We start from the raw sequence: 22,069 nt of genomic DNA on the forward strand, positions 1-22,069 counted from the left end.
ATGCAAAGGAATCTTAGAAGTCGCACTGAGTTATACCAAATTAGATGTTCATTTATATACTTACTCTAGAAGTACTTTTATGCTCCAGACTTCCGCTCATATATTTCTCCATCCAGTCTACTAAAAAAGGCAACACCGTACCACCTAGCCGATACCTGAATTCGAAAGTATTTTAGTCAGTTCTTTCTAGCCTGAAGCTAGTACAAATCTAGTATTTTATTTGTTCAAATATACACAAAGAGTATGTAATTTCTGGAAGGATGGGACTGAGGATCCAGGAAATTATAGATGTGTCAGTCTCGCCTATCCAGCTAAGTTGCAAAGAGTTTTAATATGAGCCATTCTTAAGCAGAAAGAAGAATCAGCCTTGTGGGTGAAGGGCCAGAACAGCTTCTGCAAAGGAAAGTATCGCTCAACAACCTTTCATAATCCAGAGTCAAATAAACACCCAGTTTTGTACAGTTATATACTTCTGAATTGCCCAAATGCTTTCTGAAAGCCCATCAAAGATGAAGAAAACATAGTAGTAGGTGACAAGAACCCTATTAATTAAAATCTTGAGCAGAGAGTAGGGTTGCTGTTTTTGGTAGTAACACAAAGTTTGGTATTAGGAACAGTGCTATTTAACTTATTCATAAATTATCTGGTGATTTGCGACATAAACTACTTGTTGCCTGAGAAGGTAGTTAACAGAGCAAAGTCTGAAGCATATTAAGGAGTTCTCACATATTTCTCTGGTCTGGGTAAATAAACAACAAAATGGCTGAATGGGACTGAAATAAAAAGCCACAATTGCATTCATTCATGGCATGCTGCAGCATTTGTGGCTTTTTATTTCAGAAAAAAAGACATGGATGTAGTTTTTAAAGATAAAAGTTATGCAAACTGTGAAGCAAGTAAATAGAAATAAGTTTGGCCATCTCTAATAATACTAGACCTTTGGTTTACCCAATGAAATTAATTGGGCGATAGCAGGATTCACAAAATGTGCAGTACACCTTTTACGTGCTCATGAAAGTCACCATCGCATGATCTGGCAACAGCCAGTGGCTTAAATGGTTTTAGCAAAGTATTAGACAAATGAATTCAGGATTAGCAAACCGAAAAAGCTGATGAAAGTCACCATCCTACGATGTGGCAACAGCCAGTGGTTTAAGTACCGTAAATTTCGTTCCATAACACACGCTTTTTTGCTCCTAGAAAGTAAGGGAAAATGCCTGTGCGTGTTATGGGGTGAATGCACTGGACCGGAGCCATGGCTGCCGTCAGTTAAGCAAAGCGGGAGCCGCTTGCAGGGCTTCTGTCTCGCTTTGCAAGGCTCTAGCTTTGCCTGCTTTACAGCCAGGAGGAGGGGCTCTCTGAAAGTAAGCAAAGCGAGAGCCGCTTACACGCTCTACGAGGCTCTCGCTTTGTTTGCTTTAAAGCGACCTACGGAGGAGCCGGGGAGGAGGGAGGGAAGGAGAGGCATGGCAGCAAAGTGGGCAGCAGCTGCTTACATGGGAGGAGGGACAGACAGGAGCCATAGCGAGCCGGAAGGAGGCAGGCAATTCAAAGCCAGCAGGCACTTTTAAAAGCGTTGCGTAGCCAGCAACAGCTGCTGCAGCCTCAGCTAGCAAAGGTCTGCGCACTCTCTAAATGGAGCAATGAGGCTGCGCGCCGGGGACAGGAGGGCATGGGATGAGGGAGAGGGGGAAATGACGCGTCCCCAGCGTCTCAGCTGATCCGCTGGCTCCTTGAGTGCGCCGGGACAGGAGGGCACGGGATGAGGGAGAGGGGAAAATGCATGTCTCCCAGCGTCTCCCCTGATCCGCTGGCTGCTTGAGCGCGCTGGGGACAGGAGGGCACGGGATGAGGGAGAGGGGGAAATGCATGTCTCCCAGCGTCTCCCCTGATCCGCTGGCTGCTTGAGCACGCTGGGGACAGGAGGGCATAGGATGAGGGAGAGGGGGAAATTACGCAGGATAGACAGGATAGGTTTGAGCACATGAGCAGGACTTGGATTGCAGGGGATTCGCCATTAGCTGTGTAAAGCAGCAAAGAGGGAGAGAAGGAGCAAAACGGGAGAGAGGAGCTGCTTACACTGCTGTAAGCGGCTGCTGTCCGGTTGGCTCCTTTAAAGCAACAGTGCTCTTTCCCTCCCTCCTCCCCGCTCAGCTCCCGGAAAAGCTCCTTCTCCACACACCCCACACTGGTTCCTTCTGCCCTTAAACCCATCGCCTGCATTATTAGCAGCATCCTTCTCCACACCCCCCATGCGTGTTCCTTGTCCCTTGAGTGCTTTTCCTTCCCTCCCCACTTAAAACGTGGTTACAAAGTATGGATCCACATGGATCCTCAGGATTTTTGCATTGGGCTACCCCAAACTCACCGTCAGATCACATGTCTGTGGCCACAGCATGAAGCACAAAAATCATACATCCACTGTTTCGTTTAGAATTTTTTTTTCTTGTTTTCCTCCTCTAAAAACTACATGCGTGTTATGGTCTGGTGCGTGTAATAGAGCGAAAAATACGGTAGTTTTATAGAGGATGATTAGACAAATTCATGGAGAAGTCTCCTCTCATAAAAAAGGTATAAGAACTGATGCCAAAAAAGCATCTCCATGTTCAGTGATCATCCTTGCCAAGTAGGGCAACCAGTATGGCAAAGTTATTGCCTTCTTGCCTTTCTTACAGGGTTTTTGGAAGCATCTATACAGCTGTTATACGAAATGGGATGTTAGGATGAGATGAGCTCTTGGTTTCGATTCAGTAGGGTCCCTCTTACGTTCACATAAAGAATAATTAACTCATCTGTATACATAATAAGGGTAGGATTCCGACAAATCCTCTGGTGCTTGTAGTTAACTAACCTGTGGCTCTACAGACATGACTGAAGCACAGCTCTCATCATCCATGACTTTTGGCCATGGTGGCCGGGGTTGATGGGAGCTGGAAGTCCAGCAGCAACTTGCATCTTGGCTCATGTAGGATGAAGCAACAGATGTGCATAAGGGAATGGATCACCTATGGGATTGGGGTTATGCTGGGACGGGGGTCAGACAACGTCCCGAGTATCTGAGTCTGGGTGACAAAGCCAAGCCTCAAAAAACTACAGTCGAGTAGAAGTGGCCAGACACGCACTCCAATCCCCCCGCCCTTCTACAAATCCACGCAACAATCAGGGTAACAGCTTTGGCTTTAGTCTGCCACCGATGAACTATTCACATAAAGGTAACCAACAGACCACATACCTGACAGGGGCAACCCACCCAAAAGCCAATGATATTACTTCACCTATTATTTAATATCCATTTCGTGCTTTTAAATCCCTCCTGCCCCCCATCCCTTAGAAATATTATGTATCTACAAGGATGTTACCTTTTCCCTGTGAATTCTGCTTGTCCCTTCTTATTGATGATGAATTTTGAGTCATTGTAACCCCATCCGTTCCACTTAAAAACTTCTTGCCTAAAAGGGAAAGGAGGATAAAAAGAATATGACTTGTTAGTTCACTATGTTGTTTGCTCATTTTTGTCAACGTTATAATTCTAAGATACTGTCCATTCTGACGAAACATTACATCGGCTTGCATGATTACATAACTGATGTACAAAGCTGTATGTAGCCCCTTAGCTGCTTATAAACACTCATTTTTGTTACATTAATGCTTCTGTATACCCAAAATGACAACAATGCTTCTGAACACCAGTTGCTGGAAGCTGATGGGGAGAGACAGCGCTCTTGCGCTTGAAGGTTTCCCACAGGTCTGGATGCCACTCTTGAGAATAGGATGCTTAATGTTCTTTATGTGCTTATGTTAACGACATTCTGAAGGAGGACATTATCCTGAACCTGATTTACTTAATGAAATACCCAGTTACGACATAGGTGTGTAGGTATGTTGACATGTGACAGCTGAAACTGTGAAGCACCACATGCTATTGTTGTAAATGAAGGGAAGATTTTTGTTTGTCAACAACTTGCTCCCACAAATTAGAAGAGTCTTAAGAAGGGGCCTGGTGAAGCTAGAATGAAATTTGTAGATGCAACATCTGCATCCTGAGGCTAACTTTGCAACAGAGTGCTGGGTATATGCCAGGGATGAAGAACCTTTCAGTTTGAAGATTACATTTCCTTCTGGGCAGGCAAAACCGCAGGCACACGCGGGTGGAGCAATGAATATAAACTTTACCTATGTACAGTAGACTAGCTTCTGCACAAATTCACACAACCCTCTCTCACCCACCCTCCAGGAAACCAAGATGCATTATTGAAGTGCACAGACTCATTCCAGCCAGGGAAAAATCACTCTAGGCGGGTGTGAAGCAAGGATGATGAAAAATATGGCTAGAAAAGTCTCAAGGGCCAGACCAAGGCCCCGAGGGCCACGTTTGCCCCCAGAGCCTGAGTTTCCCACCCTTTAGGTGTGCAGAAAGACCCGTTGTGAGAATTTGCGAGAGCAAGTGTTCAGTAAAGGCAATCCTAACCTAGCTAAAATAAACTAGAATTGCAACTGTGCCTGGTGGTTTAACTTTGATAAGAATAAAACAAAAACTCAAGTGCGCTACACATCTGGTGTGACAGTGACAGCTTGCTCCTTCGATGTAGTCCTCTACAGTGTTAAGAAAATCACCCCCAAAATGTTTCCACAGAACCATGCTTAGAAAAATTCAAGCTGTGAGAACAGCATGTTAAAACAGGATGTTAAGTAATTCTAAAACACTCCTCCATCCAAAACATACAGCTTTAGGATTTGCGCTGCCAAATTTAAAAGAGCACTACTCATATTTCTTTACAAAGCAACAAAACTTACAACATATGCATCCCCCCCCCCCCAATTTGAGAGAGGAGACATTCAGGGAAGAATGATCAAAGGGTCTGGGAAGATTATTTGTTCACAATCCAACAACAGATGTTATCAGGAAATGTTATAAAGAGGGAGCTATGGCACACTAAAGCTCCACCCACAAGGTGGCAATATTTCCATGTATTTGAATGAGACAGGCAATCCTTTTGTAAGATCTTCATATCAAAGCAAGCAGATATTACAAAAAAGCCATGTAACTAGTGTTCAACTTCATTCATCCGCAAAAGGTTAGAAAGTGTCTTTCAGCCACATTAAATGTGTGCTTCTTACATGCCAATTGTCATTTGGATTTCTTTTCTGGACCCTACCACTTCATACAGATTAAGTCAGGGAGTAGTGTTAGAAACTCATATATAAACTAGGTGCCAAATGGCTCCTTAAACCAAAGTTGCAATCGCCAAAACAAAATTTCTAGTTGCCATTTTGGGGCACAATGGCTTTAAAATCTTATTTTTCAAATGATGGGCTGACTGGGATTGATTCTCAGTTAAAAATCTAGCTAGTTCAGATGACAACTGTGAGCTACGTTAAGAGCTTTGAGAACTTAAAGAAGAAAAGTCACTTGATTCAGGGACAGTCCACATATATATTGGCCTATTCAGACCTCTTTTCCTTAATGATGACTTCTGCTGAGGCTAAACAGGAAAAGCAATTTGATTCCAGAAATTCATTCTGATTGCGCAGATAAAATATAACTGATAGAATTCTACAGGATGGGGTATTGGTGTGTATGAAAACAGTCCAGATCCACTGATCCCCAGATAGTGGAAATGTCAGGCACCATCCTTGCATGATGGGGGCCGTTCATTCTGACATCAAGAATGCCCCCCCCCATTTGTCAAAATTTGCGGTGAAATTTGGGTCACCACAAATACATCTCATACTCTCTAGCCAGTCTGATGAAGCGGTTAGAATGTGGGACTGGAACCAGGCAGACAAAGCATTCGAAGGTCACTCAGCTAGGACACTCACTGAATGAACAGTCTCTCAGCCTAAGCTTCCTCACATGATGGTTGTGAGGATAAAAATGGAGAGGGGGAGAAATATGTATTGGCCACCTTGAGCTCTTTGGAGGAAAGGTAGTCTATAAAGGTAATACTGAAAGGAATACTAAAAGAAAATAAATGAATACTGCTGCAAGAAGTCATCCTATCTAAAGACATCTTCTTACCATATCCTTTTCAGAGATTTCCCCACTCTATTAATCGTGCCATTGAATCTCACATTCCTAAATTAAAATGTGTGACCGGTGTCCCCTAAGGTTTAAGGTACACATTGACAATTGGCATCAACTCTGGTGATGTTAGTGGGAAGCTGTCCGTTTGAAAAAAAAAATGCATGGTTGAATTAGTAATCTAGCCAATGGAAATAATACAAAACAAATATGGAAATTGGAACAGATTGTTGTCTAGTCGTTTAGTCGTGTCCGACTCTTCGTGACCCTGTGGACCAGAGCACACCAGGCACTCCTGTCTTCCACTGCCTCCCGCAGTTTGGTCAAACTCATGTTTCAAGAACAATACTAGTTAACTACCACAACTGTAATTTTAGATACATATATTTTTAGATAATTATTTGAGCAGGTTAATAGTTTTCAGTACCTTCATACCCCCCCCCCCAATCTTTAAAATCTAAATCATAGGTAAAATTGAGTTTCATGTAGAACTTCCCTCTACTCTCTGCAGCTGACTGGGCAGGCACACAAAGGAACTGCAAGGGAAAGGAGATGAAGGGGAAGTCCCATTGTTCAAGCAAAGTGCATGCCGCTGGCAGACAGGTGTGTATACTATGGAATTGTTTGAGCTTAATATATAAATACAAGAATAAAATAAGGAGAGCTTTTAGAAGTTTCCACCCCTCAAATTGAGTATGTGCAATATAGTTCCAGCTAAATCGAAAACAAACCATCACGGATTGCCTTCTGGACAGAGAAATACTGACTCCCATTAATTAATCTGAGAATTTCTAACCTACCCATGCAATGTATACACCACAGTGGTGGTAGCTTAAAATAATTAACACCTCAATTCTCAAAAACACATTTAAAAGCACATAAAAACAAATTAATTTAAATGACATCCATTCCAAACACCCACACCAGGAGACTGAATGAACTTCCCTCCTCCTTGCTAATCCAAGTCATTTTCATAACTATCTTATTTATTTATCGTATTTATATCCCTTCATCCTTCCAAATGAGCCCAGGTTGGGAAACATGTCACTGATAAATTAACACACAATTAAAATATCTAAGCACATCTACCCATGAAAACAACTCCAAATCTGATGACACCTTTATTTAAAAAGACACACAATTTCATTGTGTGTCTACCACCCACATCATTACCTGAATCTGATAACTATCATAAATGCGGATGTTACACCATAGCTTAACAGACAACTTAACACAGTGGTTCTCAAAAGGTGCGGTGCACCCCACTGGTGTAGCAGGAGAGGATGGCATGTGCAGGAGGAAGATTAAAGAATAATCAAAAAACATTTGAACACTCCAGTGTACTGTATAGTATCAAAATCACTTTCTTTATTTGCAGAATATGGATAGATATCTTTTTGAAATGAGAGCATGAGCATCAGGTGATACTGAAAGCAATCCTAGTTGTGATCCAGAATCACCATTCAAACAGAGTACTGGAGAAGACTAGTTTAATTCAACGCCAGTAGCAGGTCTAAGCGACGCGGGTGGCGCTGTGGGTAAAAGCCTCAGCACCTAGGGCTTGCCGATCGAAAGGTCGGCGGTTCGAATCCCCGTGGCGGGGTGCGCTCCCGTTGCTCGGTCCCAGCGCCTGCCAACCTAGCAGTTCGAAAGCACCCCCGGGTGCAAGTAGATAAATAGGGACCGCTTACTGGCGGGAAGGTAAACGGCGTTTCCGTGTGCTGCGCTGGCTCGCCAGATGCAGCTTTGTCACGCTGGCCACGTGACCCGGAAGTGTCTCCGGACAGCGCTGGCCCTCGGCCTCTTAAGTGAGATGGGTGCACAACCCTAGAGTCTGTCAAGACTGGCCTGTACGGGCAGGGGTACCTTTACCTTTACCTTTAGCAGGTCTAAGCAGACCTCCAAAAAAGAAAGTTAGTCAACAATATGTGGATAGCTATCCAAGTCTCAGATTCACATGGACTGAAGATGAAAATGTCCCTCAATCTATGTGTCTGATCTGTGGTGGGAAGCTTTCCAATTCCAATATGGCCCCCAAACATACGAAAATGCAATGTTTCAGTATTTTGAAAGGCAGTTGGAACATTGGAAATGTTCATATTTCGAAAAATGAGTAAAGTCTCAGGTAAGATGCAAATTATATCTTACGAACTGGCTGAATTGATTGCTCAACAGACAAAGCACATACAGCAGCTGAAAAACTGATTAAGCCTGTCTGTTGCTTGATTGTGAAAAATTTGTTTGCTAAGGATGCTGAATAACAAGTTATGGAAATTCCTTTGTCTGGTGATAAAATTAACGGAAGAATAGTTAATGTCAACAAATACTGAGGCACTTCTGTGAATTGCAGCAATACAGGACTGACACTGAATGAGGAGGAGGAAATGGCCTACATTTTGAGCGATCACAATTTGAAAATGAAACACAGAAATATGTCACTGAACTCTTTTTGGATATACAACCAGAAACAATATCCACAACTCTCTTGAAGAGCATTGGCTATTCTTCTATAACTCTCCATGATATATTGCCGTGAACAAACATTTACAACTCTAACAAATATGGAAGATCAGAAAAGAGAAAGAAGAAGAGGAGTTTGGATTTGATATCCCGCTTTATCACTACCCGAAAGAGTCTCAAAGCAGCTAACAGTCTCCTTTCCCTTCCTCCCCCACAACAAACACTCTGTGAGGTAAGTGGGGCTGAGAGACTTCAGAGAAGTGTGACTAGCCCAAGGTCACCCAGCAGCTGCATGTGGAGGAGCGGGGAAGCGAACCCAGTTCACCAGATTACGAGTCTACCGCTCTTAACCACTGCACCACAGAAAGGCTTCATTGTGTTGATAAGGAGATGACAGTTCATTCGTCTCAAATTAGACCTAATATAACAGAGATTACATGGAAAAAGAAAGCTCACACCTCTCACAGAGTACTTAAGATACGTATGCAAAAGGCACTATCTCTCAAAGTTTTAGCAAAAAAACAGTGCTGGAGGCTCAGGCCAAAGGCTGAAATATAATAATTAGTAGTAGTAGTAGTAGTAGTAGTAGTAGTAGAAGAAGAAGAAGAAGAAGAATCAGAGTTGCAGAGCTGCAAGGGTCCTCAAGGCCAAGCCCTGCAATGAAGGAATCTGAACTAAAGCAACCATGACAGATGGCCATCCAACCTCTGCTTAAAAACCTCCAAGGAAGGGGATTCACAACCTCCCAAGGGAGTCCATTCCACTGTTAAACAGCCCTTACTATCAGAAAGTCATTCCTGATGTTTAGTTGGAAGCTCCTCCCTTACAACTTGCAGCCATTGGTTCAGGTCTTACCCTCCGGAGCAGGAGAAAACAATCTTGCTCCATCTTCCATGTGACAGCCCTTTAGATACTTGAAGATGGCTGTTTAATTTCCTCTCTTCCAGGCTAAACATCCCCAATTCCCTCAACCATTCCTCATAAGCAGCATTTGAAATTCGCCAGAGGCATGTTGCACCTGGCTATCAGCCACTTGCGACCAAGTGAAGATGCCCGGGTGCCAGAATGGCACCTGATGCCTCCACCATGTGGAGGTGCATGTCTGGATATCCTTGGAACTTGCCTATTTTCACATGCCAACAACACATCCTGTAGTATTCTATTTGTGATATTTTATCTGCACAGAGCAAATTTCAAGAATCAAGAAGTCGTGTTGAAAAATACAACTTTCAAGCCTCCTGGCCCCAAAATGGCAACTAGACATTCCGTTTTGGCGACTTCCAAATGGTTTAAGGAGCCATTTGCCACCTAACTGATATATCAGAGTTTATACTGCTCATAAGTCTTGGTTTGCAGAGTCTTGATCATCTTCGTCACTCTCCTTTGCACACATTCCAGCTTGTCAATGTCCTTAAATTGTGGTGTCCAGAACTAGACACAGTACTCCAAGTGTGGTCTGACCAAGGCAGAATTTGTTGTTGTTTAGTTGTGTCTGACTCTTTGTGACCCCATGGACCAGAGCCCGCCAGGCAGAATAGAGTGTTACTATTACTTCCCTTGATCTGAACATTAGACTTCTGCTGATGCAGCTTAGCATTAGCTTTTTTTGTTTGTTTTGCTGCTGCATCATACTTTTGACTCATGTTAAGCTTGTGTCTACTAAGACCCCTAGATCCTTTTCACATGTACTGCTAGTAAGCCAGGTGTCCCCCATCTCATATTTGTGCAGCTGGTTCTTACATTTGTCTCTATTGAATTTCATTTTGTTAATTTGGGCCCAGTTCTCCAATCTGTTATGGTCATATTGAATCCCGATTCTGTCTGCAGCTCCAGTTTGGTGTCATCTGCAAATGTGATGAGCATCCCCTCAATTCCTTTCTCCAAGTTCTTTATAAAGATGCTGAACAACAACAGGCCCAGGACAGAATCTTGTGGCCCTCCGCTTGTCACTTTTTTCCAGGATAAGGAACAGTTATTGAGCACTCTTTGGGATTGGTCAGTCAACCAGCTATAAATCCACCTAAGAGTTACCTCATCCAACCCACATTTTACCAGCTTCTCTACAAGAATATGATGGGGAACTTTGTCTTACTGAAAGCAAGGTGCACAACATCCATAGCATTCCCATGATCCACCAGGCTTGTAGCTTTATCCAGAGAGAGAAGGAAAGAGATTCGTCTTGCAAGACTTGTTTTTGAGAAACCATGCTGGTTCTTAGTAATCACAGCATCCGTGAATCTCAATTCTTTTAAAGTAGCTAGGTGTGCCCTTTTATCTTGGGTTGCAGCTTATAATAATAATAATTTTGCCGCCATCTCACACTTTTCCCCAATGTCCCAGGGCAGGTTACAACAATTAAGACAGTATCAAAAACTTAAACTGTAAACAACTTACAACCACAGAAATCTAGTGGGTTTCAGGACTTCTGGGGAGACCTCATGGCTGGTTAGTCATCTCTGTCAAGACCCTTGGCAGATATAATTAAGTGGTGATTAGTGATGGCTACTGTATCTTATTATATCTGAGGGACAAAGATAACAGGAATTAACTTCCAAATGTTCTGGAAGGATTACTCCCTGCCGTGCGCCCAAGAAATCTTTGAGGAACGTGGATGAGTGACAGGGGAATGGAAAAAACATAACCTTGCCCAAACCCCACAATAACCCTGGAGTTCATTCCCTAGGGCAAAGACCAGCAAATCCTCCTTTCTTCAATTATTTTTGAAACTCCTATAAATCACTACTGAGACTTTCTCTTGTTGGTTAAAATGTTCATTTGAAATATGATCTGACAGTTGGCTTAAGAGGAGATGCCATTAAGTAGCTGATAATGATTGAAGTAAGAAATGTCCTCTTGATACATATTGAAGAAAGTTTTTCAAACAGCTAAGAGATTCTCCAACTCTGAAAAAAATTCATCTTATTGTTTTCTATTTTTAATCCTCTGATGAATGTGTTGCTTGAAATGTGAAACTACATGGCTAAGACAATATGAACTTTGCTTCCATACAGCATCAAAAATTTGGCTACTAGAAACAATAACCGAGTACAAAGCCCATCCAAACTTAGTGGACCTCTAATATCACCCAAACAAAATATATGCAGCAGAACATTTTTCTTCTTTAAAGATCTGCAACAGAATCTACAGCCATTTTTTAAAAAAGTCTTTAAGGGAGACTTTGAAAGTAAGGGACTTTCAAAAATACCAAACACTCAGTCTGAAGTTTCACTTGTGGTATAAATTAAGGGAGTCAATGAATGGATCTTGCCAACAGTGTGATAATCTGAGTAGATGCACTGAAATCAGTGGACTTAAAACTGTCATGACTACCTTAGGACCATTTCTTCCAATGGGTTTGAGTATGACTTAGCATGACAACTCATTTGCCTAACGTGTAATGGGGGACCAAAAACACATTTCTTGCCAGCAGCTATGGAGTCTCAGTGTACTTTCTTGGTCTCAGTAGTTACAGCAAGCAGGACCGAGGCATGTGAATGTAGAAACACAGTAATAGAAGACACCAGTCCTTTTGCATGCCATGCCTGGTGCTGCTGAAATTTCCTGCCTTATGTCCCTGTTGGAAGTTAAGCAGAAGAAAAGCAAATCACACACACCTGTTGCCTGTCATCATAAGACATAAGGCATGGAGATCTGGTTTTCCTGAACTAAGAACAGACATATTGATCTTAGTGCTATGAACCACAGCACTAAGAGATATGCCTCTGCTTCCTCTTTGGATGGTAAAAGGAAGCAGTATAGGCTTGTCAACAGTGTAGGTATAGTCTAATGGCCCACAGAGGTTGGCTTGGTTCTGGAACTGATCCACCAGCTGGGAATTTCCCTCCACCCCTTTGGAATGCCAATGGTTTCTCCGTCTCCACCAGGCAACCTCCAGCTGCAGAAAAAAGAGAAGTGTGTGTGTGTTTAAGAACATTGTTGTTCTTATTTCTCACTTTCACATATGCCCAAGGTACATTAAAAACAGTAACAGAACAGCACAAAACTAACGAAAGGAATACAGAATGGACACCTACACAGAAACCTATTCATCTAGCTGGAATTACTTAACGGAACAAGAATGTCGTTGTTTCCAAAAAAAGTGCATAAGGAAGGTACATGTCACATTTCAACTGAGTGCCACTCCACAGAAGAGGCATAGCTCTCTGTTACTGTAGAGCAAGCTTTTGAGATCTTCAGAACTTGCAAGATGCAGTAACCTACTGGGTATATAAAGGTTAAGACAGGGCAAGTATACTGGGCTTGAGCAGCATAGGACCACCACATTCTGCACTACCTGCGGCCTTGGGAACAACCTGAGCCCATCAATGCTGTCACGCAAAAGCTTACTTAATCATAGGAACAAGTAGGAGTCAAAAACTGCTAATGGCCTCCTTGCCTATGGGCTGATCTCTCTTGGGCAACTGGCTTCTCATGACTGAAGATACAGTCAGTAGTACTTTAGATAGCAAGTCTGCTCCTGCCAGGGGCAAAGCGGGGGTTAAAGAGATCATGTGATAATATCTTAGCAGGACACATAATACTTAATGATAATGCACATCATTGTATACCGGGCTTTGCTGTCATTTAAGGTATGATTTTTCTGTTCACTTAATCCCAGTCCTTTCACAGTGCAGCTACCCTACTCTTCTCTTGACACATTCCGTGAACTCCTACTGCCCACCAGGAAACTCCCTTAACAAGCAAAGTAATTCACATTTTGTTCTGTAACCATTTGCCTCACAGTCTGAATATCCTTACCTAAATAAAAGGTTGATTTCTTAAGGTATCGGGGGAGAGGGAGCTGTTGGCACTATGCACTGAGAGTAAATCTAGATAAAGTCAACAAGTTTCTTAAAGCCAAACAAGACAAGATGCTTGAGATTCATAAGTGGACGTTCCACTGCTTTGAATTTCAGCAAATAGCAGCTGAAGGAGAATCCAATCCAGATCTCGGCCATGGCACTGTGGGAAAGAGGTTAAACCACTCTCCTTGCACTGCTTTTCCAATGAACTCTCCACAAAAATGCACTATTTCCTGGTGGGGAAATCTTATGCATACTGTATGCAATTTTAATTAAGAAAATTCTGTAGGAGAAAGAGTTACCACCCAACCTTGTAAGTATTTCAGTCACATTGCCCTGCTTGTTCACCAAAATTTAAACAGACAGGAGATTTGACTACCTGGCTATTCTACCCCATCCTGTTCATGTTCTATGGTGGTCTGTCAAGTATTAATTAGGAATACTAAATTTCAAGCATTCAAACAAGGAACTCTGGGTCTAACCAAGCAGCAGCTACTAATCAAGATGTCACTACTGTAGTGGCATATTAGTATAATCTTCAATAATGGAAATATGAAATACCAAATGCACTGTTAAGTTAAATAAATGCTATCATAAATGGGTTTATTCTCTACAGGTTCATAGATATATAAACTGCAAACACCCCACCCCACATAACTCCTATTTAACTAACTTGGTCTTCAAGACTTTCATGTAACAGAAATGGGGGAAACCGAATCTGAGCTACTTTGGACATTACCATCAACTGACTTGCACTCTCAACTTTTGTGTTTCTTGTCCAACACAGGAAGGTGGGTGGGTGTGTCTTCCCTGCAGTATAATGCAGAAGCTGTATCCTTATACAGTGGTACCTCGGGTTACAGACGCTTCAGGTTACAGACTCCGCTAACCCAGAAATAGTACCTCAGGTTAAGAATTTTGCTTCAGGATAAGAACAGAAATTGTGCGGCGGTTGCAGCGGGAGGCCCCATTAGCTAAAGTGGTACCTCAGGTTACGAACAGTTTCAGGTTAAGAATGGACCTCCAGAACGAATTAAGTTCTTAACCCGAGGTACCACTGTATAGAGTTCATACCTTAGTGAGGACAGGTGTACAAGTTCTTTATTTGGACATGGCACCAGAAGCTCATAGCAACTTCTCAGGCACAGGAACCACTCGCCCACAGTGCCTCTATCCTGCCCGGATTCAAATGCAGCTTATATTTCCTTATCCATCTCGCCACTGCTTTCATGCAGATTCCAATGCTCTCTCCCAAGTCAAATGTTATGGAGAAATAGAACTGTCTGTCATCAGCATGCTGCTGGTACCTTGTTTCCAAACTCCTAATGATTATTCCTGGCAGCTTCATATAGGTGTTGAACAACAATGGAGTTAAGATAGTGCCTTCCAGCACTTCATAAAGTAATCTCCAGAAGCCTGAAAAGTACTTTCCCAGTCCCACTCTCCTTAGTCCCAGAAGCAGCACCACAATCACTGTAACACAGTGCTCCAAATTCCCATTCTTGAGCCAGTCAGGGAAGATACCATGGTCGATGGTCTCAAAAGCCAGAGATCAAGAAGCAGGATCAAGCTCACACACACACCCTCTCCCACCCACTGCAAATATCATCCATTAGGAAGACCAAGGGCAACTCAGGCCCATGGCCAGACCTGAACCCAGATTAGAACAGATCTAAATAATCCGCTATCAAAACATGCTTGCAGCTGCCCCATCATCCTCCAAAAGGGTGCATTTGTTACTGGTCAACAGTTGTTCCAGTCTAAGGTGTTCAAAGTCGGTTTCTTTAGGAGAAGCTACACACCTACCTTTTTCAAGACATCAGAGACCATTCCCCCCGCAAGTAATGAAGCATTAACCATGCTCTGGACCCAACCAATCAGACCCTGTCGGCTAGATTTCTAATAACCCAGGCACTGGCCCAGGGCCTACATATGATCTCCTAATTCAGATGCTATGGAGAAATGAGACTTGAGTGTGCCCCCAAACTCTCTTTTCGAATTAAATGAGGCCAAAGGGAGGAATAGCGGAAAGCGGCAACGGCTTTTTCCTGCCTCTCCGTCCCCTTCTTCCTGCAAGGAAAGCACCGGGTTCGGGCCCTTTCCGCGGGGGGCGGCGGGGCGAGGCCTTGCCAACAGTCTCGGGAAGCCCCCGTCCAGCTGGCGTCCCACCGGGGAGGACCCGCCCTCGCCCAGGCTTCCCCCGCCGCCCCACCCGCTTACCGCCTCTTGGGGAAGGTGCTCGGCTGAGGGCGAGCCGGCGCCGGCGCCGCCCGCCCTCGGCACTGGGCAGCGGACAGGTGCGCCTCCGGCGGCCCGCTCCTCAGGTGGCCCGAGAGGATCCGCAGCCTCCGGTGCGCAGCCGACGGGGAAGCGCCGCTCTTGCCGCCTGCCGGCCCTTCTGCCGCCGCCATCGCGCTTCCGCGTTGAGCCGTCAGCGTCAGGGTGAAAGGTCGGACACGGCGACCCGCGGCAGTTATAGGCTGTCACGCCGCGCGGCGCGCGTGCGCGACCCCGCCCCCTCCCCCCGCCCAAATTATCCACTGCATTATCCGTTGAGCCTGTTTAGGAGAGCGGGAAAACGATAGGAACCCGCAAGCGGTGGCTCCGCCCATCTCCCCTTCTGGCTCCTCCCCCTGCTTAACGTTGGAATCTTGGGCCTGGCCCATCAGCGACCCAGGCAAGTCAAACCCTCCTGCAAAACCTCACCTGTACGAGAGGTATCGCCCTGATTGGGCAGCCTTGGTGGAATTATAGAACTGTCAAGTTGGAAGGGATCCTGTGGGTCATCTAGTCCAACCCCCTGCAATGCAGAAATATGCAGCTGGCACATACAGGGATTGAACCTGCCACCTTGGTGTTGAATCAGCACCTGCTCTAACCAAAGAGCTATCCAGGAATGTTTATGGCCGGCACAATTTATTAAGGCGCAGGGGCAGCTCACCCATGAGGCAAAGTGAGTTGGCCACCTCAGGCGGCAGGATCCATGGAGCGGGGCAGATCCCAATGTATATCACATAGAATCATAGAGTTGTAGAGCTGGGGGAGCCCAGGGTCATCTAGTCCAACCCCACAGGAATCTCGACATCCAGTTTGAAACCACACCTGCTGTGCTTTGGCAAGTTGTGATAGCAGTTTTATTGCTGCAGTCGGCAATCAACAAAAACAATTTGTGAAGCAACTTCTCTTGAAGAAAATAAGGTTGTTTTCAGAAGTTTAGAGTAAAAAATAGCATGTGACAGTACGTAATCAAAATCATCATTGAAATCATTTGAAACTGACTTCATAAAAATGGTGGCAGCTAACATCTATAAAATCCTAGGTTAATCGAAAAGCGTTTTAAGGTCAGTTTAAAGGTAAGCACAAAGGACATGGTTCCAAAGATGTGCAAGCACTACTGAAAAGGCCCGTTGCTCTGGCCAAGATGAAAAATCCTGAGGGCAGGCCACAGAGTAGATGCTCCCAAGCCCATTTCAGGGCTCATAAGGGTGCACATGGTCTTTTAAATAACCTGGCATCCAAAGCAACACTTTAAATTGAGCTGGGAAAGTAATAGGTAGTTGCCTATGCAAATAGAACAATATGGATGTAATATAGTCATTATACTTGACTTCCAAAAGCATTTGGCTGCCAGCATTCTGTGTTGCAATTGCAGTAGCTTTAGATTAAAGAAGATAACCTCTGGATAACTGCAGTGTCGGCTCACTTTCAAGCAGTGATCGTTTATTCTAGCAGTAAATTCAAGATAAACTCATCTCCATTAATGTCTGCATTGCTAACTCTGATGCTCCACTCTGTACTGACAAGTGAAGACAGTACAGTGCTTTAAAACCACTGCTTTTTTTAAGAAGATGGGGGTGTATTTGCACTTGTTTCTTCGAATTCTTTTGAGCAGTGCATCCAAATCAGGTTATGCCCTCCAAAGTAGGGCACTATGGGGAACAACTGTCGTACCAGTGAGGAAGTGATGCTCCCACTGATACTGTTTCCTTAGGTTCCACTCCCAAAGAGGAACCCAACAGCAGACTTAATGACTATAAAGAATAGCCGCAAACATTCTCATGGGTAAAACTGGCGTGGACCCCATCCACAAGGTCAGCCCAGGAAATGGGCTACAAAAAAACGTTGGAATAACAGCTTGTTAAACAACTTGAGAGCTTACGGAGTCTTTAACCTGTAAATGAAGCAGACTTGTACAACAGCCCAGATTTGGGAGGGAGACAGCGCTGAGAATTCTTATTGATGGACAACAACATGTCTTAAACTGTGTTCTGGCAGGCGAATGGACATAATGATTTCTTTAATGTGAGAGGAGTTATGCACCGGCGACTGAAGATATTTTGAGAGGTTAAGATCGGAATTTGGAAACGGGCATAACAACAGCGAAGAAAGCGGGGGGGGGGGGGGAGAATGTGTGAGACAATTTCTCCAGACATCCAGAACGTGGGAAGCCCCTCTGAAATGTTCTTTAATTTGAAATGTAATTTGGTCTTATCTGTTTGTATTGTGATTGGATTGGATTGGATTTGTTATCAATTTGGGATGTATTTATTTATTTATTTAGAGATAGCGGAGAAGGCGGTACCCTTGGTGGAGGGCGGCAGACCACCACCTGATGCTGAGAGTGCCCCCTCAAGTAGCAGTAGTGTTGGCAGCAAGACTAGATCAATTGTTGCTGTTGGCACAACTCGTGAGATGTGGGGGTTGGGGGTGAAGCAGTTGGTGGGCAATGTGTCCGGTGGCATTAGAGATGCTGCAAATATTTGGTCCTCCGCTGAGCTCGGGCACTTTCTGCTGGCTGTTATCAGTATCAGTCAACACTGAGCTGGGTTTGGATGCAGCGTATTGTAAGCTATGGTTTTCCCAGTAGTGATGTATGGAAGTGAAAGCTGGACCATCAAGAAGGCTGATCGTCAAAGAATTGATGCTTTTGAATTATGGTGCTGGAGGAGACTCTTGGGAGTCCCATGGACTGCAAGAAGATCAAACCTATCCAATCTGAATAAAATCAGCCCTGAGTGCTCACTGGAAGGACAGATCGTGAAGCTGAGGCTCCAATACTTTGGCCACCTCATGAGAAGAGAAGATTCCCTGGAAAAGACCCTGATGTTGGGAAAGATGGAGGGGACAAAGAGAAGGGGACGACAGAGGACGAGATGGTTGGACAGTGTTCTCGAAGCTACAAACATGAGCCTGACCAAACTGCGGGAGGCAGTGGAAGACAGGAGTGCCTGGCGTGCTCTGGTCCATGGGGTCACGAAGAGTCGGACACGACTAAACAACTAAACAACAACAATATTGTTGGCAGCCACTAAGCATACTGGATTGATTTAGTTTGGATTGCTGTGCCTGTATCACACTCGTTTGCTCTGGTTCGACCTGTGTGCCTAGCTCTCTTGAGAAATTAAAGCGCGTGCACACACACACAATTATTATTAAAAGATTTCATTTCCACTTCTAACTACCTTGCTAAACAAAGTGTTATGAAATTTTCATGTAGTAATCCTTAATTAAAACCATTGCCCTCTCCCTGAATGAAAACATTCTTAAACCCACAGAATGATTGTCAGAATGGACATGAAAGTACAATAAACAATACCCACAAACTATTTACATGGTGATGCAATGACTTTATGTAAATATAATCCTTATGGTGAAATTAGGCGGAGAGTTCGTTTGAATGAGGATTGCAAGAACACCTTGGGATGAAGATAAAGCTTGTATTTTCATCCAGACGGGCACATACTACCGTTAATAACTACTTGGTCTCATAATGGTTGGCTGGTTATGTAGGCTGCAATCCTTCACTCATCAGTATTTACCAGTAGGATATATTTCTGAGTATGTGTAGTTGGATTGCACTGTTAGTTTATTAACTTTTTCTAAAAAGGACTCAAGGGCTATCCATTCTCTCAAGCCTTTCACTTATTTATTTACTTGGGGATTTTCTTTTGTTGTCTTGAATTCATTGGTCTTCTGCAGATTTCCTCAAAATATAAACTTCTCACAAAGCTATTAGAAGCCTCTTGTTTTTTAAAAAAAAGGTTTATCAGAGTTTCAAAGCAGAAGTGTCCTTTTTGAAATAGGATGTTGCAAATAAGAGTTCAGAATGCTACCAGGAATCCATCCTGAATTCTAATAAGTTATAATCTAAGTGTTATGTTTCCAAGGGGTTGCTCGTGAGCAAGCAGGCAAATATCTCCCTGGCTGGCTGCAAATACCTGGCTGGGCTGCCAAAGTAAACTTTAGCTGTCCGGAGCCCCACTCACCCGTGGCTGACTCAATCGCTGGCAGAATCCGTGAGTGGGCGTTTCTTAAACTTCCCCCAACAGAGAAGCTCCTTTACGCCCAGTCTGCGCCTGCCCTCTCTGCGCGAATGCCTTCTGTGCAACGAGGGCGTGGGCAGCGGAGGACCCCTTCCCTCCTCGCTTCTCCCAGGCAAGGAGTCCTGGGACCGCCTCGCCACTTCCGACTCCTGCACCTCCTCTCCACTTCAGCTGCATTTATTCTCTTCCCCAGAAGATGAGCTACTTCTCCCCATCCCTGGAGGCTCTCTATAATCCATCTGGCTTTTGCTCTCTCCCTCCGGCACTGATGGCAGTTCCCTGACACTAAGTTTGTTCACCAACTTCACCTTTCGGCTTGGGGAACATTTGGAGAAGAACAGAAATCAGCACTCTAGATCACCAACAACATTTGTTTTCACTGGATGTAGTGAGGACACAAAGGCCATAAAATCTTGGCTCAAGGGTGGGGTCACAATGAAACAGTATTATCTAAAAATGGTTCTAGTAAGTAGACAAGCCTAATAAAGCAAAAGCATGAAAGACAAACTTCTGTATTTCACAACCTAGTAAGTCAATGCTTGTTTACGCTTATTTGTTCCTTATTACGTATAATGATTTTAAAGAATCATAGTGAAATATACTCAGAGTCGAGAGTGGATTTCATGCTCTTTATTCAGCTCATAGTGGTGAGGAGGAATGAATGAAAGTCCCCTCAAAGTATCTGCTTTATATACATTATTTACACAATGGGCTGCACATGATTGGCTAATTCCGGAATTCTACTGTAAGCCAATCAGGTTGTGGATTCACTTCTACCTGGAGCATGATTGGGTAGTTCCTGCCAACCAATCATACTGCTGCATTGTTCTAGGACCAATCAGACTGCTGCAGTTTGGATCCTATTCAACTCAGTACATAACACATAGAATTGGAAAGGACCACAAGGACCATCTAGTCCAATCCCCTGCAATGCAGGAATCTTTTGCCCAACATGGGGCTCAAACCCACAACCCAGAGATTCAGAGTCTCATGCTCTACCAAGTGAGCTATGCATCACTGTATTTTTCCCTTACCATGTTCTGTCCTTCCATTTTGAAAGGTTTTATTTTAAAAACCTAAGCTGTTAGTATAATAAAGAAGCTTTAAGCGGTTTGTTCCAACCTTGAAGATAACAGTTCCAAGTTAAGCCAGGAAAATATATTAGCGACTACACAGCAAAAATTATACCTTTGTGTATGCCTGTGCAAGTTTATGTATGGTTTTTCCTTTCCGGAGGCTGAAAAGTGGTAAGTCAAACTTTGCTAGGGGTTGTGAGGTGTGAAGAAGCCGGAAATGTTGTGATGCAAGGAATCTGGGCTTTGATGCTTTCTCTATGTAATGGATTGTGTTCCCATGCATGTAAAGAGGAAAATCTAGAGATATTTTTGATACACAGAACCTGAATTTTGGGGGTGGATGCTACTGCTTTGGAACATTTTAGCATTCTGGATTCTGTGGAATAGGTCTCCACCCCATATTTCTATAAAAGCTGTTCTCTCACACTTCTAATTTAGAGAAGGCTACACAGTAATATTTTGAGAGGAACAGAGATTAACAATCTGGATCACCAACGACATGCTTTCACTGGAACACAATGTAAAAGGTAAAAAAGGCAAAAGGAAAAGGATACTTGGACAGTTAAGTCCTGTCAAAGGCAACTATGGGGTTGTGGTGCTCATCTCGCTTTCAGGCCAAGGGAGCTGGCGTTTGTCCACAGACAGCTTTTCAGGTCATGTGGCCAGCATGACTAAGCCACTTCTGGTGCAACGGAACACTGTGACGTAAACCAGAGCGTACGGAAACGTCGTTTACCTTCCTGCCATGGCAGTACCTATTTATCTACTTGCACTGGTGTGCTTTGACCTTCCAAAAGAATGTAGCCTCCTTTTTCTTCTATCCATTGTCCCTCACCTGCTCTTTGAGTCTCTTGAAGCACGGCAATATCGATGTTAAAACGTCACAGCTCTCTTGCAATAATGGCAATTCTGCATTCAGGACACTCGCTATCTGACAAAGTCCGTATATTCCGTGTTCCACAAGTTCAGTTGTCTTTTACGACCACTGGGTGGTGACCCCAGTCAGGGAAAAAGGGAGGCAGACTATGTTTAGGGCACCTTTTCTAGCCCCTCCCCTTTTCAGAGTTAGCAGAGTGGATCCTAAAAAGGGCTGCTCAGTCATGGATACAGCTGCCAAGCTGCTCAACTGCCTCGTTCCTTGAGTCAGAATGACTGAATCTGTATCTGCTGCCCATGTGCCGGTTCATGACTAGGGGCTTCCAGATTTCACGATCCTGCCCCCATTGTCATTTGCTGATCGCCATGGGACTTTTGGGGTTTGGGATGGGTTTTTGGAAGATGTCTGTGTGTGAATTTGTTTTATGTGTGTAGATCAGTGCACGCTGACCAACACAGATTCTTCGCAGTAGGGCTATGGTCCGATGGCATGAGAAGTCATGACGACCG

General features: G+C 43.9%; 1 protein-coding gene across 3 annotated transcripts in view; it reads right to left on the bottom strand.

Annotated features, from left to right (window-relative positions):
* AGPS (alkylglycerone phosphate synthase) overlaps positions 1 to 15,782 on the bottom strand; it is a 57,806-nt gene extending 42,024 nt beyond the window's left edge. Inside the window, exons 1-3 of one of the 3 annotated variants that reach the window (XR_013390302.1) lie at positions 15,505 to 15,782; positions 3,360 to 3,449; positions 65 to 155 (exon numbers count right to left, since the gene is read on the bottom strand). Coding sequence is in view for 2 of the 3 variants with exons in the window: in XM_028748657.2 (XP_028604490.2) it covers positions 65 to 155; positions 3,360 to 3,449; positions 15,505 to 15,695 (372 nt within the window). In the remaining variant the exon portion in view is untranslated. Of the gene's footprint in view, positions 1 to 64; positions 156 to 2,851; positions 3,040 to 3,359; positions 3,450 to 15,504 lie in introns of those variants that run through there. The other 2 variants (XM_028748657.2, XM_028748684.2) reach the window with 2 other exon arrangements.
* Between the last annotated feature and the right edge of the window lie 6,287 nt (positions 15,783 to 22,069).

The sequence above is a fragment of the Podarcis muralis genome, chromosome 1 (assembly GCF_964188315.1).
Source record: "Podarcis muralis chromosome 1, rPodMur119.hap1.1, whole genome shotgun sequence".
Classification (NCBI taxonomy): domain Eukaryota; kingdom Metazoa; phylum Chordata; class Lepidosauria; order Squamata; family Lacertidae; genus Podarcis; species Podarcis muralis.